This window comes from Nestor notabilis, unplaced genomic scaffold (assembly GCF_000696875.1).
Source record: "Nestor notabilis isolate BGI_N333 unplaced genomic scaffold, ASM69687v1 scaffold12780, whole genome shotgun sequence".
Lineage (NCBI taxonomy): Eukaryota > Metazoa > Chordata > Aves > Psittaciformes > Psittacidae > Nestor > Nestor notabilis.
In genome coordinates, this window is record NW_009912526.1 from 25,330 (window position 1) to 44,215 (window position 18,886).

Here is an 18,886-nt window from a genome sequence, read left to right on the forward strand (position 1 = left end):
CCATTATTAATAAAGCACCACCCACACTCAAGTAATTATTTAAATAAAAAATAAACATTAATCAAATGCTTTAAAAGTATTAGCAAAGGAAAGACTGTTGACTACGCAGATGTGGAATAGACAAGGATTTCTCCTATAAAATTTCCAACTACAGTTAGTACCAGATACTATTGGGAAGATAAAGAAAAGCTTTTACTGTGGATACATCTACTACGTGCCCAAGTTTCTTCCTCTTAAGTTTCCAAATCCCTTGAGAGTCAGGAGCAATGCCTACCTGTAACAAAAAAAACAGATTCTGGTGACACAGCCACAACAAACAATTTGCTGGACACTTGTTGCTGTCTAGTGGCTGCAACATGGACCTGCAGACTACTCATCCAATTTTAACAGAAACTTTGACTTCTGCTGACTTTAGCACTTAAGATGTATTTTCAGTGACGCAAATACTTCAAAGTTGACTTTACTTTTGTTCCAGACCTGCAGCAGAGCCTGTGGGCCCAAAAGGCAGCCCGTTTCCTTTTAAATCAACTGATGGGGCTGTGGGAAGTGAGAGATAACACCTCTTCTTGCAAATGGTCTGATGTAGATACCTAGTGGGATTTTCAAAAAGATTCAAGAAAGTTATTCCAAGTACTTCAAGTAATTTGGGAAAGCAAAACAAACAAAGAGATCAAATAATATTAAAAAAAAAATATTATATAGATAGATAAGATAGATACGCACATACACACACACCCCACCAGTGTCAGAGTAAAGAGTGGGTTAAATGTGAATTCAGTTTAAATTAAGGGAAGAAGTCTCAGTGACTTCAGTGATGGTATGATCCCATCCCTCTCCCCACTCCATACACACACTTGCCCCTCGAAAAGCAAATTAAGTAGGAACTAAGTCTTTCTTCCTGCCACATCAGTAAAGGCAACGATGCTGCTAAGTTCCAGCAAAGCTCCCAAATACTCTGCTCATAGACTGTACTGGCCAACAAACAATTAGATCATTCCTGAATTAAAGAAATACCCAGAAGCAATTCTGCATAAGCACTATTTTCTTCCAAAGCACAATGGAAAGTTGGCATGTACTTCATTCACCAGAACTGTAATTTGGTTTAAGCAAGGGTTTATTTTAAAGATCTTCATCTCTCACCTACAGGCTATTCCAGAACCTCATGAATCAGCAGATAGTTACTGTTTATTAGAAAGCCGCCCTCTTTAAGTCATCTTCACTTCCTTCTCAGTATTTTGCAGAAAGCATAAAAAGAACTATATCATCAGCCTTCGCTATAGGCAACTGTCTACAACTGGCCAGAATCTAGAACATGAAGTATTTAGGATTCAATATTGAACTTTGATATACAGATCTCTAACAAATCAAATAGCCTACTACTAGAAAAAAATTAAGTAAACAGCAGCCCTACAACAGACATCTTCTTTCAGGTATTTACAATATACTTTACATCATGTCACAAGATCAGGTGTACTCTTTTGTCCTCTTCCAGATACTCGTGGGTTTTAAAGTATCTCCAATAACCAGGTGTTTAAAGGAAATCAGACACTACACAGGTTAAACAACATGGTTCTATTAAAAACTATCTTTAACCATGGCACTCAGTGACAGCAATACAATACTTTTTCCACAAAGCAACTAATATAAAAATATGCCATAAAATCATCTGTAGACTAGTATGCTAGTACATATATGTAATCATAACATTCTTTTATAAACTCTTTCCTGAGATACCGTGGGTTGTTTGATTTTCTTTGTATTACTGGATGCATCATCTTCACAAATCATCTAAAATAATTGTAAAATATTTTCTATGTGCAGGACACTCGGTTAACACATAAAAAGTAGTATGTTAAATATATGGCAAAGAAACAGCTCTTAAAAATTATGCGCTTTTTTACTTTGTTGCATTTCTTTAACATTTGGCTCCTTGGGAGATGGAAAGGAGGAGCATGTGAGACCTGAAATTAGAGCTATGAATTGACAAAAAGCAGGAAAGCATTCAGGAATGTTAGGAGTTGGAATATAATATAAATGACACAAAAAGAAAGCCTTAATTCATGTTGGCTATGTATTGTCTTATAAAGCAACTGGTCATGTTTTAGTCAGTTCACAGTATAATAAATATTTTTACTAATCTGTTTTGGAAGAGCAAATGTCTTTTAGGGTTTCAAGCTCCTCTATAAGTTTCTTGTTCTGAACTTCTAGCACTGCAACACGACTCTCCAGACATTTTATGTATTCTTTCTTCCGACGTCGACATTCTTTAGCAGCTTCCCTGCAAAAAGCAGAAGTAAAAAGTGCAAACAAAAAAGCCATTTGCATGCCATTAGAAAGCTCAGCAGAGTATGGAGACTATGACAGAATTCCAAATTTTGGAATATCTCCCAAATCAGTCTGAAAACACTAAGCAAAACTGGGTTCCACAAGGGCCTCAAGTGTCTCTTTCTCAAGTTCATATGGCAATCTGTAGAATTGCTTCCTCTCATGCCTTGATTTAAGTTCATAATAAACGAGGTCCAAATGAAAGACAGTTATTCTGCTTTATGACAATAAAGATCTTTGAGGGCCTTGAGTTCCTCAATGAGAGTCTTGTTTTGGTTTTCAAGCACAGCCACACGATTTTCAAGACATTTGACATATTCTTTCTTCTTTCTGCGACATTCTCTGGCAGCTTCCCTGGAACCAATACAAGGCAAATGACTACAGGAACAGCCACAATATGGCAAAGACTGGATAAATGAAATTACCTGCAACCCCTGCTGTTCCACAACAACAAAAACAAACACCACCACCACCAACTGCTGGATTGCACAAACAGAACAGCAGGTAAAAGCCATAAGCAGTAACAGTTAAAATACAATTCAAAAGAACTAGAACTTGAAACAAATTTATCATCAACTAATACAAAGATGGAACTGATACACAGAGGAACTAAGAAAAACAGTGAGTAAAGAAGCAGCATTTCTTCTTCCAGTCGCATTCCATTTTGTCTGTTTATCAGTATTACCTTCTGCAATCAAAATCTTAAAATTAAACCAAAGAATTTACTTTGAGAAAATACAAGCATAACACTACTCTCTTCAGACAAAAAGCTACATGCCAAGCTTACAACCTATTGTTATTTCTTTACCTTAATGTAACAATCTACAGCAAAATTTAAGTCCAAACAAACACAATCTACTGGCATTTTAGAGCTGTCCACCTGGGCACACTTCAACCACATGCATCTGGGTTTTTGTTTTTGCTGCTGGCAAATGGTAGCATGGAGCCATTCTCATAGCTCTGCTCAGAATTCTCTTATATTGAAGCTAAACACTTTGGGTAGTATTTTCAGAAGCATGTGACTGAACAGGCATTCAATTCCAGAATAAATTTTAGAAGTACTGGGAATTCAGTCTTTTAAGATCCTGGAACACGATAAAGTGTCAAGCTGTGAGAGTAACTTCCCAGCAAGTTTTACGAGAGAGTGTAGATGCTATTATTAAAACTGAAGAGAGAAGAAACAAGAGGAAGCACAACAATGCAGCGATCATCACGAGTAATTTAAAATAAAGGACAGGCATGAGAGCAAAGCAATACCATTAATTTAATCATAAAGCAAGTGGCTATTCAATGCATTAGAGATCTGCATAGCAGACTATTTCTTCCATTAATCTAACTACCACTGATTGCAGTAGCCAGGCATTTAAAAAAAGGAGAGTCCCCTAAGAACAGCAAGAAGAATGCACAGAGAAAGACTGGCAGTTACAGCACACAGTCAAGCCCATGCCAACTAATTAAAAAAAAAATACAGCCACCTCACACAAAACGCCTCATGAAATGACAGGGGCACTGCACAGTAACTTATCCCAGTAGCCAATTATTTAGGAAAGCCTATAATTATCATTCCACCCTAGAATAAGTCCTCTTCAGAGCATCATTAATGGACAGCTGCTAATGAGATCCTCAGATATTTTCCTAACCAGTTCTTTGCTGGGATGTTTCAAGATGAACAAACCCATAGTGGTCATTTTACTGTTGGTGGGGCAAGGGGGGATTCAACACTAAGTACACCTCCAGATGATCACAGAAATAACCAGAAAGGGACAACACTAATACTGATTTCTGAATTTCCATAATATTTTCAAACTAAAAATCCATGGTAATAAGGTCAACTCCAGTTTTCCAGAGTTAACAGCCAATACACAATGCTATAAGGACGTGGGATGACTGACAATTTCTTGCCTTCCCTTCAGCACTCACAGGCAGTGCTCACGACCTTAAGAAGAAAGCTTCATTCAAACGTTTTGGGGTTGGGTTTGTTTGTTTTTCAACACTGACTATTAATTGTGATATAGTCTTACCTATTTTTCATAAGTCTCAGCTCTCTCTTGCGAGTTGCCTCTTCTGCCAGTTGCTGAGGGCTATGCAAAGTCCCTGGTGAGGCTGCCATTACCACTCCCTGAGGTAAGGTAGTAGTGGGAGTTCGAATCTGGTAAGCTGGCATGTCTCCAGTGGCAGCTGTATAAAAGAATCATATCTTAAAATTCATGGGAAAAAAAACAAACCAAAACAAAAACGAACTATGGAAAAGTCTGAGAATAACAGATCTCTGCTGGGGAGTAACCCAGGATCCCTGCTACATAAAACATTTCATAGGCCTGTCATGTCACAACCACATTGGTTATATTTCTAGCATTTATTTCCACGCTGTAAAATAAGTTATCTAAATTGCTCTAGCACGTGGTCCCACTAGCCAGCCAGACTGAAGCCTGTGAAAGCTTCCACATGGCTCTTTTCAGACAACATAGGGAAAGCTGTTTGAAAAACACCAACAGAGCATCCACACTTATTTCCTGTTTGCACAATCTCACAAAAAGATGGTCCTGCTGTTGCAGCCACTGAAGTTTATATGCTTCAGAAGTCAACTTTCTCCTCTTTCCCTGTGATAGCAACAGTACCAGCCTTACTGCCTTTCCTCCCTTTAGAGCAGCAGCTTGGCAACCCTTGGAAAACCAATGAGAGATGCTGTTGCCAGAATGAAAGCGAACAGACAAGTGCTCACAGTGAACAGGGGTATGTTCCTTAAGTAAAAGGACCACAAATATGATGCTGAAGAATTAGCAGGCAAGAGAAAGTAGTGGCTGTTTAACAGAAAGGGGTATAGTTACACAGTAAACCAGAGCACAAAAGTTCATATTCAGCTCCTGAACCTACTACAACTTTTGAGCCCTCCCCAAGCCACAGACCTGAAATCTGACATGTTATTTCAAACCAATACCTTCCTCATAGTCTCCCTCATTTCTGTATTTCTGAGGTACTTTATTCCTACATGATGTACCCCAACTTCAGAATACTGTTAAAAGCCCTAAATACAGCGTCTTGTCTGACACAGGAAGAGGGGAAGAAAAAAAAAAAAAAGTATCTCTCTTCAAATTATAAGCAAGTATTTACCTATTCCTTTCCATAAATATATATTATCACACATCAAACTCCAAATTTTGTCATTAAAGCAATTAAACATAAAACATTAAATTTCAGAGGCTTTTATAATTAATTTATACTTTAATTCTTTAAAGTAATATTCAAATAATGGAAAAATTGGTGTCATGGTTTTACACCAGCCTGCAACTAAGCGCCACACAGCCACCTGCTTACCTCCCCTCCTTCCCAGGGGATGAGAGATAGAACCAGAAGGGTAAAAGTAAGAAAATTTGTGGGTTGAGATGAAAACAGTCTAATAATTGAAATATAATAAGAAGAATAATGATAAGAAGCAAAAGAATCGTAATGAAAAGGAAGATAACAAAAAGAAAGAAAACACAAGGCAAACAAGCGAGGCAAATGAGTAACAATTGCTCACCACCAACTGACCGATACCCAGCCAGTTCCTGAGCAGCAGCCCCTGGCTAGCTTTCCCCACAGTTTATACACGAGCATGATGCCACATGGTATGGAGCATTCCTTTGGCCAGTTGGGATCAGCTGTCCCAGCTGTGTCCTCTCCCAGCTTCTTGTGCCCCCCACAGCCTCCTCACTGGCAGGGCAGCATTGGAAGCTGAAAAGTCCTTGACTTAGTGTAAGCGTGGCTCAGCGCCACCTAAAACATCAGTGTGTTATCAACATTATTCTCATCCTAAATCCAAAACACAGCACTGTATCACCTGCTATGAAGAAAATTCACTCTACCCCAGCCAAAACCGGGACAACTTGGAAAAAAAATGTAGACAAAAACACCTTGGGGAAACTGACAGGTACAACAGTAAAGACACATTAGTCAACTACGGGGAGCGGAAGAAACCTAAACCAAATAAAAAATCACTATCATTCTTATTAAGTTAATGAAAGTGCTTTACTAATTAAGTACAAAAAATAGGATCAAGCTGTGTTTAGACTACAATTCTATAGGTGTGTCCTGAAATCCTTATCAGTTTAAACACTTTACACCTTCCCCCTCTCTCTATCCTGATGGTAAAAGTGTTTGTGGAATTACAAGATGAACTGGACCAGTGAACTGGCCTGGGTTACAGATAATCCCCTGGGGATGGGGGAGAGAGAGAGAAATCAGCCCAGGACAGCCCTGTGAGCACTAAACAGGCAGCCACTCTGAACACAGGGTTTGGTGGCCTTGTACATCTAGAAGAAAATTAATTAACCCTTTCTTTAAGTTCTCCACATCTCTTAGCACTATGGAATTTTATTACAGAAATTTATAAACCCTACAGGCTCACCTTTATGCTGGTTGTATTACATACATTTTATAGAGTCTACGCTAAGAACTACCTTTTTCTATCATGCCCAGGTAAAAAAAAAAAAGGAGCTGTTATCTTGGTTTGCACTACCTACAATGAATTAGAAATCCAGGTGAAGCATTTTGTAGATCAAGTCATGGGGAAAGGCCCATGACCTAGGTCACCTCAGCCTGGCAAGTCCAACCACTTTTTTGTCTTTGATTTACAGTCAGATATTAGCTAATAGGACTTATTGCTGCTGTTACACTCAGTCCTGAGAGGACTCTCTGTGATCATGTACCTGCAACAAGACTTAACAAAAGTGAGTTCCTATCTCAGCTGGGATCAGCAAACACCAGTAAGCAACATATTGCATGAACAGTTTGAGCAGGTTCCAGTCGTGTCTGTGCCTACCTAACAGTTGACTCATTTATGAATCTAACAATGTGGTAACAGAGATAAATAACCTTTTTGCCGTACAGACCTTGTAAACCCAGACATTATTGCAAATCAATTATTTCAAAGTCTGCAAATTTTTCTGTATAATATCTCCAGAAGTTACAATAAAATACTGTTTCCTCCAAATAAGTCATTGGGAAAGTTGGAACAGGCTTTAAGCAGGAGATGAGGGGTATGTGGTGGTAGTGGTGTAACATACCCTTGGGGGGAAAAAAAAAAAAAAAAAAAAAAAAGATAAAATTATGGCTTATGTCTAGTAATGTATCTGCATATTACAGAGAAGGGTACCTTCCACTTCAGCACTTGAGACAAAAATCCCACACCCCCTGATCCAGACTGACAAACCTCTGTGACTGTTTCCAATGATGATCCATGGAGATTTAAAGTAATTCCTGATATTCCATACATGGGACTGAGACTGTTAGCAAAGCAACAAACCTGGAGAAGGTGTATTCCCTAACAGATTGCTCCAGATAATTTTTATCTTTTTTCCCCTCCTTAAAATTGCAAGGGAGTAGGAAGTCAGCGAAAACCTGAAGCTTTGAGTTGAGACTTACATAAAGGAAATTATTAACAGGAAGCCAAACAAACAAACAAAAAACCAATCCTCATCTGAAAGAATGTGTAAATACAGCTCTGAGAAATTAACAAAAAATAAAATATTTTTTTTTTTTAAAGATCAACTACCTTGTATCAGCAGATCCTTAAAAAAAGTAACTTGCTGAACACTAGAGAGCATCCCAGCACTTGAGTTCTTTCAGTGACTATCCAGGAGAAAAAAAGCCCAATGCATGCTATGTATTAATGCGTCTATTCTTCTGCAAGTCATGATGGAACTAAATTATCAAAGGGTTTTCAACTTCACCACTAAACTGGCTAAACAAGGCATGAATCACTACCCCTTTGAGCATAAAAAAACAAAACGTCGACTTAGAGAAGATACTTATCTTGGATTAATGAAACAGTAGGTAGCAGCAATGAGCAGCAGCACGTAGGTCCCGGCTGCGAACCGGTTAACATTACAGATCTGCCGGAGGCAACTGACGAAGCAGAAAGGAACTGACTAAATCGCAGCGTGACTTGGAGCTGACGTCAATGTGTATCTTGTTTGGAGTTTAACTTTTCCAGTTCCCTACTGCAACACGATTCCAGGAAATCTAATGACGTCAGCCTTTTGAACTCAATTAGCTGAGGAACAGACCATTTTAACAGCGGAGGAGAAAACAAGCAGGCGCTACAATACTTAAAATTTATCACTCTCAAATTCATTTGCATTCAGCATTTTCTCTAATAATGAAAGCACAGGGTTTATTTACAGTACCGAAACTGCAGACTTTTTCTCTCTCAGCTCTGCTTAAGATTTTAGAGCTGAAATAGGTTTTAGAGTTTATTGCTAAACAAAAAAGCACTGTCATTTTTACAAAATAAAACCCAATTATAAACATAGTAACATATATGACCATCTCCACAATAAGATGAATTTAAGAGTGGTGGATTTCTCAGCAAAATCCTGCATCAAATAGTAAAGATTAGCCGTCTGAATCAATCTGTGCAAGAACTTATGCACTAACAGTGATTTTCACCCCCCCTCAAACAAAACTGTTTAAATTGCCCTGAAATCCTGTACTAACTAGATATTATGAGAAGCTATTGGCACTGTTTGAAAGATGAAAGAGTTACAGCAACAGGTTCAAAAGAAAAATGTCACAAATACCAACTAAGCACTGCTTAGACAGCCAAAAACATAATGGAAAAGACTAACAAGATTTTTACCTGTTTCATCTCCTGTTACAGCCATGCTCAGCGTCTGCACACACGATTCTCCCGTTCCTCTACCAGAGCTCAGCATGAAGTGTTCCAAACTAGCAAGCATGTGCAGGATTACAAGCAAGAGCACTGACATCACAGTGACCTCACTTGCTTACCACTGTCATTAATACTCTCTGTCACTGGAACAGCTCACTGAAACTACAGCCCAAAGAACTCCTTTTCCAGTAAGCCTTTCCTTTTTTTTTTTCCCCTTCTTCCATATTTCTATAAGCCTAGCTTTGTTCTTTTTTTTCTGAATTATTCATAAAGCTAGAGAAAGCACTTACCACAAAGCTGCCTATAAAGCAAGACCTGAAAATTCACAGCACTGACTGACAGAAGTTAAAACATGGCTCTAGCACTCACAAATTAATCCAAATTAAAGTCATGATCAGATAGAAAACAGGGAAATTTTAAAAAGACATGCAATTATTTTGATTGAAGCAGTTCTACTAAAAGGCAGAGACCTCTGTCAGAGAGACATGCAAGACAGGAAAGCTTAATAAGATGTAACAATAGCTAAATGAAAGGCTAAAACTCCTTGCTTTGGGGAGAGAGGAAGAACCCACAACCCACTCATTTAAGTTAAAAGCTTCAGAAAAGATTGGGAAAAAAAAAAAAAAAGCTCCAAAGTCAACCTAAAGCTAGTGATTCCAGATGCTGTAACAGTAATTCTGGGTAAGGGCTACCCCTATTCCCTCCTTTTCAGATGAAGTCCAGGAGATCTGGTTGACTTAGGTATTTTTTAATTAATAAAAATACAAAACCAAAAACTCAGCTCTAACAGAGTTACTCTTTATTTACACCAATTCAAATGAAATTAGTTTCAGACCAACAGTCCAGGCACCAGTCTGTATGTAGGGCATAGCAAACTTCTAAGGCCTTTGTCTGAAATAAATGCAGAGTGGTAATTCATCAGCTGTGAACCTATGCCAAGGACAGCAATAATGGAAGCATCAGTGCAAAAAAGGAGTGCCCTGTGATTACAGGACCACTTCAGGATCAGATAAATAGAAGATCAGAACTGAAGCATGCAAGAAATAAAAGCCTCAGATGTGAAATACCACTGTTCATACTGCTGACCACATTATGAAAACACACATAAATCCCAACAGAGTGATTTCTGATACAACTTTTTTACGCACATTCTCAATAATAATTAAACTCTCTTGTTTCAGAAAGAAAAAACAACAACCAAACCCAAAACCTTAAACTGTAATAGGGAACTGTCAGGACATCGGAACTGCCTCTGATGTTGCCTGCAAATGTAAACTTGGAGCAAATGGGGTATCACTCGGTGGATCAACACCTTTAGTGCTTTTATACTAATTCTTTTTCCCAATCAGAGGCTATAAAAAAAACATCAAGCACAGGGTTTATGTGATTATTACACATTATTACATGAGATTCATCAATAAATACATCAGAAAAAAATATAAATATATGCATTATCTGAAACAGATCTTTTCTGCCCTAGAATATTCGGGGGGTTTGCCTAGGATTTTGGGAGGGGCTGTTTGAGGCATTTTGTGTGGCTTTGTTATTGTTGGTTTTGTTTGGGTTTTTTGTTGTTGTTTGGGTTTTTAGGGCAGTTTGTTTATCTTGGTTGTTTGGCTTTGATTTGTTTAGAGTTTTACTTCCATGGCAATTAAAATTTATACATCCAGAATCACTATAACAATATACATATAAGTGGGAAGATTACCAAGCAGAATGTTGCTTTCCTATTATAATCTTTTCCCATTATAATCACCTAATACCAAAGTATCAGGTGACCAGTCAACTCCAAATTGTACATAAATGACAAACAGACTACAGACTTTCTAGCATGGGCAAGATAAGGACATATTAGACTCATATACCAAACTAATTCCATTGTCTCACTCCATCCTAAATAACTCAGGTTTGCTGACGACACGCAATTATTATCATAAAGAAATCTGTATTACCATAAACATCCTCACGTGCTTTCATACTCTTTTTATGTACTTCTTTAATTAAAGATACTTTTCTAAAAGATTTTCTAGTATCAACAGTGTATATACTAAGTTGAAACCTTTTACCTTCTCATCATCCCTGAGTTCATGCTCACTTACAATTCCCTTTGTATTTTTCCCTTTATATGTTATACACCATTTTTCTTCTGTGTCAATAGCTGTAAGTATCACTAAAGCACTAGACTTCACTTGGGCCAAAGGAACAGAGAATTCCAGCATGTCAACTTCTCTGAGCATGGACAGTGAACATATCAATTTAGTTAAAAGCATCTAAAGGCTTCCAAGAAAGAGGATATAGCAGCTATTCAGTAACCGTTTCTGAATCCATTTTGCAAGTTTTCATCACTTAATGGGCTATGCCATCAAGTAGTTGAGCCCATCACTGAGAATTAATAGGGAGGTTAGAGGACAGCCCTGTCTAAGGACAACCCTGCAACAGTCCGTAAAGGAAGACGAGTCCCATAAATGAAACTCCCAAGAACTGACATGCTGCCAGATAAAATCCCTAAGTTTTGTGCTTCTTCACAGACTGGGGAGATTTTAGGAAACAACTGAACAGCTGCTCATTCTGCCCCACCCACAGTCCAATGGAAGCCATCCATTTAGTGTCTCTGTACAGAAATCTCTTCCCCATTTTCAAAGGTTTTCCTCACCATAACCCAAACACCAACCCTAATTGCCCTGGTATTGGTAAGAATCCAAGATATCTTTGGTTCTCAATCTCTCTCAGCATTTCCAAAAGGTTGGGACCAGTAAGGTTCTAGAATTCACTATTCACGGTTCATTTTGCATATGTGCATGTTATAGGACCTACAAAGTGTTCTGCTGTGAGAAAACTAGCTTCAGTAAAAGATCGCCTTTCTGGTAACTACAAGAGTCATAAACTGCAAGGAAATTCTACCTTAAACATATCCAAAGAACTTCAGAACTTCAGATTGATTAAATGCTGAAAAAAAAAACCCAAATTAGTTTCATATATCAAATAAGATGCACCCTCAGCATCTCCTTTCAATCTGTAACAGTGTCTTTACTGCAATTAAACATATCTCTCCAAGTCTGGACAGGAGAACTCAAAGCAGAAAGTTATTTTATACTGTTATTTCCTCCTCATAACTTTTTTAATCAAAAGAAGTAGCTGCTTTACTGAACAGAGAAATCAAATCTCCTCCTAAGACTGCCTTTCACTTTCTTACACAGGTATAATGTCAACACAAAATAAAAAGCCTTTTAAGAAACATTGTTTTGTATGAAAAAATTAAAATGCAATAGCCTAATGAAACATACCTTGAACAACAACTTGGCTTCCAGGAACAAAATACTGTTGTGTGCTATGAGGCGATTGTCCTGCATATTGCACAATGGTAGCATCTGGCTGAGGAGCTCCTGAATTTGTCATTCCTAATGTCTGTAGTCCATGGACACCATCAGAGGATGGATTAGAAATCTGGATTGCACCACCTTGAGTTATAGTAACTAAAGACAAAAAGAAAAAGAAAAGTTAGGCAATAGAAAGAGATATAAGACTCTCCCTTTTTGAAATAAACACTGTCTGACAGAACACCTGGTCCTCTCCTTGCTTAAAAGATCAATTGCACAATACAGCTTGCATAGTGTTAATACTGATTTCCATAAATAGAAAGCCTGTCGTGTAGTACATGCCATGTGTGTAACAGAAAAAGCAGTATTCCACACATTTTATCTCTATGCTTTCAGAAATATTAACTCTCTTAAAACAGTTTTAATACAAGAAAAAATAAAAATAGTACCTTATAGGCATACAAACACTAAACTAAAAAAGTAAAAAGAAAAAACCCAACTATGTTTATCAACACCCACAAAACAAAACCTAGGTCAAAGGAAGAGCATCTAGACAGAGAAAGAGCTTCACAATCCTTTACTTAATGCAAGAGAAACTCTAGCCCAACAATGTTTTTCCAAGCTGCAGAGTCCAATACTTACATAAAAAGAGAAACAGAACAAAGTTCGTGATTTTCTCCCCATATAATCAGCAATATGAAAGATACAAATATACTTCCCCATTAAAAAAAAAAAAAAAAAAAAAAATCATACTTTGTTGCTCACTGTAATTATTTAAGACAAAAATTGAATTCCCTACAGAGGTTATTAATTGTATATACAATTGAAGTTATCATTGTCCTTGTTAATAGCAAAAATATCATAGCATGTTTTGGGTTGGAAGGAACCTTAAGATCATCTAGTTTAAACCCTCTTGCCATTGGCAGGGACACCTTCCACTAGACCAGGTTGCTCAAAGCCCCATCCAACCTGGCCTTGAACACTGCCAGGGATGGGGCAGCTACAGCTTCTCTGGGCAAACTGTTCTAGTGCCTCACCACTGTCACAATAAAGTATTTCTTCCTCATATCTAATCTAAATCTACCCTTTTTCAACTTAAAGCCATTATCCCTCATGCTATCACTACACTCCCTGATAAAAGAGTCCCTCCCCATCTTTCTTGTATGCTCCCTTTAAGTACTGGAAGAATGCTAGAAGGTCTCCCCGAAGCCTTCTCCAAGCTAAAAAACACCAACTCTCTCAGCCTGATAAGGCTCATAAGGGAGATGTTCCAAGCCTCTGATCATGGCCCTCCTTCAGATCCAATCATGCAGGTTCATGTCTGTTTTTACAGTGGGGGCCCCAGAGCTGAATGCAGTACTCCAGGTGGGGTCACTTGAGAGCCGAGTAGAGGGGGAGAATCACCTCCTTTGACCTGCTGGTCACACTTCTTTTGATGCAGCCCAGGATGCAACTGGTTTGTTTGGGCTTCAAGCACATATTGCCAGCTCATATTTAGTTTTTTATCCACTAGTACCATCAAGTCCTTCTCCTTAGGGCTGCTCTCAATCCTCTTATCACCCAGCCTGTATCCATGTTTGGGATTGCCCTGACCCAGGTGCAGGACCTTGCATATGGCCTTGCTGAACTTCATAAGGTTTGCACAGACCCACCGCTCAAGGTACCTCTGTATGGCATCCCTTCCCTCCAGCATGGCAACTGCAACAAAGATCTTGGTGTCACCAGAAAACCTGCTGAGGGTGCACTCAATCCCTGCACATGTCCCCAGCAAAGATGTTAAATAATACTGGTCCCAGTACAGACCTCTGAGGAATACCACTCATCACTGGTCTCCACCTAGACATCTAGCCGTTAAGCGCAACTCTTTGAGTGCGACCATCCAGCCAATTCCTTATCCAAGTGGTCCACCTGTCAAATCCATGTCTCTTATGTTAATTAAAATATTCCTAGAACTTCTAGATAAGAACCCAATTCTCAAGAAGTAACAAACTCCTTTCTCCCCCAAAGAGGTATTTTTGAACTACAATCATTGTCATTGCACTTAAAGCGGTCTGAGATAGTACAAAAGTCATACGTAATTACAGATTCAGGATTGCCAGCTCCTGATTTTACTTTCAGATTCGCAATATTGGATAATATTCTTGAAGGTTCAGCTTTGTTTATCTGAATACATGATTCATTACACACCTGTGTGAGTTTTGAAGATAGTTAATTTCAAATGATCTGTCTTGACAATAGTAAGTTATCTTGAAAGTGAAACATCAGATAGTAACACTTCAAAGAGCACTTGAGATACTATCAGTTGATTAGGAAACTGTTATTATTAAATTAGACAATATTAACTATTAGAAGCTCAGCTAGTATTTTGAGAACATAGTAATCTACCTAAATTGCCAAATCCCAGCAGCTAAATTAACTTCTTTTTGGAGAAAATGGGGAATTCCTCTAATGGTGGAGAGCAAGAACAGAGCCCCATCTGCAACACTGGAAAAGAGTTCAGCAAGGACCTCCAGTCCTACCCTCATAATGGGGAATATGGAATGTAGGAAGTGCTGCATGCAGGCTCCAGCATATTTTGCATGGTTAGACCACCACCACAGGTGAGGCAAAACTAGTTTTTCTTTTTCTTTTTTTTTTTTTAATACAGTATTCAATAACCAACATGACAGAACTAAACTACAGCAAACAATATGTTTCTAGTCAGATCAGGCTATAAGGCTCATAACACAAGACACCACTTCATGCAAAACTACCTGTTTCCCTCAGAGAAACGTAACACAGATGTTAATGAAGGTAACAGACACATTTTATCTAGATGGTCATGCCTGTCAGTCTGTCTGCTTCCATAAGCTAAAGCCAAGAAGTTCTGAGGAAAAAGATATTTGGAAACCATGGCAACACACTGTTTTGGCTGGCAAAAAGTAAGCAAAGTACAACCATTACTGCTGCTAACAGAGAAAATGTATTTGTTTTTCAGAAAAATTTACTTATCAACTTCTTCCAAAAATAGACATCCAAACACCAACATACAGTCAAAATTATATTTTCAACTAAACTGCCTTTCCTATGCAGAAACAGAGAGAACAGTAGAGAAAATAAGGAATGAGCAAATAGAGTAGCATACGGTACGAGTTAAACCAGGGCACAGGACAGATGGCTGTAGTGACACTGCAAGACCAATTCTCCAATTCTTCATTGCCATCAACACTGTACAAGCTTAATGCATAAACTGCTGGATGCCTGTACAAGAGAACCCATGCAACTAATGCTGGTCAAGACGAGAGTAGTACTCATACAATAATTAAAAGCAAAAGTAAAGAGGTATTGACAGAAGACATAAAGATAACACAGGTGCAGGTAGTGACCATTTGAATCATATCCAGACTGAAACCAACATGGGCAATGCTGCACCCCCACACAGTGCTTCCAGTTTTAGCGAACAGCAGTTCCTGAGGATTACAGGACAGCTGCTCAGGAATGCTGCATATCTGTGCCTTATGCATGTAAGGACCAGAAGTGAACAGTCAAGCTCTCTTTGGTAAATTCCAAATTAAGACCCCCTCCAGTACAAGGAGAAGACCATCCTAGCTACCACTTGGAAACAATTTTTCCTAACCAGAATTAGAGAGCACATGCATTTCACTGAAGATGTGTGAGATTTTAACCTCAAAAGTTGAATTAAAAAAAAAAAAAAAAAAGGAAAAAAAATTGGTTAAGAAAAACCATTTCCATGAAGACAGAGCTCTCAAGTTTTGAGGCAGCATCAGGAAAGTGTATGAAAGCTGACACTGCATCCTGAAGCAACGCCTCATTATGGCTGAGAAGCTATTTAACAAGTTAAATTACCTTAAATACACAGCACATGTTTTAGGCTATGTCTATAACTTATCCCAAGGAAAAGCAGCATAAACCAGAAATCTATGCTTGGTTCATGCAAAAGCAAAGTTTAAATTAAGATAAATGACAATTAATTTTTTGTGGACTCTGTTAATTTAAGCACATTGTTGGTGATGTTCTGATTTTTCAGAAGTTAATGTCTGATTGAACAAAAAAGCAGAACCTATACATTTCATTATTCTTTTATACACTTCCCTGTCACTATGATTTATAGTTATGTTCAAATTAAAACATCCTTAATTAAGAATCACCTCCTGCAAGACATTGCTAGTGTAAGTACAACTCTTGTTTCCTAGAGGAATCTACAGTTAAAAACCCTAAACTCTAATTTCTTAGAAATCCCTCAGGTTTGAAGGCTCACTAGAACACAATACAGACACTACAGCATTTCTTTTTAAGCCTTGAAACTGCAAATATATTTTTAACTAAACTTAGGCCAAACCAAAAATATAATTCAAAACTTCAAGAAAATAATTTAATTTGGTCAAGAACACCTGCCACATTCTGTACCAGATAACTGTAATTTAGCATGACCACAAGTATGCTGAAAAGAGCACTTCAGATGCTGGACAGCATGAAGCAGACATCTGTTTAGGTCTATATGTTACAGAAAAGGTAAGGAAAGCAGCTTAGGAACCCAAGCAAAATTACTTTCTATGCTGAAGAGGTAGATAGGGAAATTCTGCTTGCTTAGAGTTGATAATTACTTTACTTGCATGAATTAAATAACTGAAGAATTGCAGGCATGATGAGCCATTCTAGCCTCTTTTATATACTACTGCAATGTTTTAACACTCTTCCTCTGTTCTCTTGTTTCAGGAAAAAAACCCCAAAATAACCAAACCGACCAACAAAAAAAAAAAAAAAAAAAAAAAAAAAAAACAAACACCAAAAAAACCCCCACAAAAAAAAACCCCAAAACAACTCAACCAAACAACAACAAAAACCCTGTAGGAATGAAGCTTTGTCTAATTCATAATTGAAAAAAAAGAGGTATTAGCAAGTTATCCCTTGGATAATACGTGATGAAGCCCAAAGAAGCTGTGGAGAGAGTTATCCAACGTTTTTAACATAAATATGAGAATTAAAAAAACTCAACAAATCTATACAACAGAACTGTGAATCTAACTTTCAACTTGCATTTGGATGAAGTATTAAATGTTGGAGACCATAGTTTAGGTTAATTCTGCAGTTAAAGTGTTCATACTTGACAGCTGGAGAGGAAGAGACATAGCTCTTTTAAAAAAGAAAATTCAAAGTTAAGAAATAATTTCATACTCCAACCTTAGACTTCAAAATAGTTTAACTCACTAATTGTCATTTCATGTAATGAATAGCACTAATACAAAGCAAATTACAGTCACTGGAAACCACAATGATTTATAACACTGAATGTTCACATAAAAGCATCAACATTTTTCATTTCACCTGAGCCTCATCTCCACATTTTTAATGCATAGGAGTTCTAGAACGACAAAATCTAGCAACCAACAAACTTAACAAGAAACAGACTAGAAGTTTCTAATACCCATGTTAGAAAAAATACAAAAATTAAAATTATTTAGGAATACAGAAGCTCTCATTCTTCTTCACCAAAATCCAACATCTGCACTTCATTATGGAGCTCTTAGAAGCAAAGTTGTTCCTACATATGTTCTGCAACATCACATAGTATCTTTGGAAACATACTGTATTTCCCTGTGTTAGAATGATACAGGCCAGCTGGCATGGCCATTGCAGGAATTCCAGAAGGCGCTCCTTCATCATCTGACTTTTCTTCTTCAATCTTCGGTATTGCAGGAGCATCTGATGATAGTTCATTCAAAATTTTTCTAAAAAAAGATAATTTTATATATTTGAAATTCCATATCCATGAGAAAAATAAGGCTTTTATCAGACAGTTTTGCTGTAATATGTAAGTTGCCATTAAAAACCAAAATAAAAAGTCCTTACCGGTATGAAGGCCTTCTTGAAAGTATTTCCCTACGTTTTTGAGAATCAATTATCCCTTCTGATTCTGCAGATTCATCTGCAATCGATGCTGCCTGTAATAGCAAAGTTTCTGAAATTCATAACTTCATTAAAAAAAAAAAAAATATATAGCAACAGAGTAAAAGATTAAAAGATTATTTAAAAAAATTCCTTCCATGCTTGCATACATGAAGCTTGTGCATTTATTTAATCACTAACTGGGTGATCTTGGACTTCTTTTACCAAAGCAAATCATAAACTGTGAGGTTAGCAACACACAGTCATTTAGATGACATCTTCTACTTGAATGAAAAAAAAAAAATATCAAAATAATCCAGGTTACTTTTTGGTAAATGACACCTAGAAAAAGTACTGAAGATAGATTTCTTTAAATATAGCACACATTTTAATTAGCTTTTAAAGTGAAATTGAACATTTAAAATAATGAATATTGCACTAATACACCTTAAAGGACAGTATACAGTACAAAAGCCTCTTCACAACCACACCAAAGCTATTTAGAAAATATGTTTATTTATACATTTAGTACACTTACCAACACATATTCATAAATACAAATACATTGCTTAACAATACTCTACAAGTTTTAGAACCCTCTGACAAGTTTTAGGAACTCCCTAACAAGTTCACAATGTCTCATTTTCTCAGACCTTTATTAGTAATATTTTCACAAGTTCTTTTTCTCTTAAAATTACCTGAGACA

The 18,886-nt window shown here is 37.4% G+C and overlaps 1 protein-coding gene across 7 annotated transcripts in view; it reads right to left on the bottom strand.

Moving 5' to 3' along the window:
• Positions 1–1,560: 1,560 nt before the first annotated feature.
• CREM (cAMP responsive element modulator) overlaps positions 1,561–18,886 on the bottom strand; it is a 29,178-nt gene continuing 11,852 nt past the window's right edge. For 2 of the 7 annotated variants that reach the window (XM_010019917.1, XM_010019902.1), the window contains 5 exons: positions 18,145–18,236; positions 17,881–18,023; positions 12,262–12,450; positions 4,347–4,503; positions 1,561–2,278 (listed from right to left, as the gene is read on the bottom strand). In XM_010019917.1, coding sequence (XP_010018219.1) covers positions 2,134–2,278; positions 4,347–4,503; positions 12,262–12,450; positions 17,881–18,023; positions 18,145–18,236 — 726 coding nt within the window. In that variant the 3' untranslated portion in view covers positions 1,561–2,133. Of the gene's footprint in view, positions 2,680–4,346; positions 4,504–8,944; positions 9,035–12,261; positions 12,451–17,880; positions 18,024–18,144; positions 18,237–18,886 lie in introns of those variants that run through there. The other 5 variants (XM_010019893.1, XM_010019909.1, XM_010019925.1 and 2 more) reach the window with 4 other exon arrangements.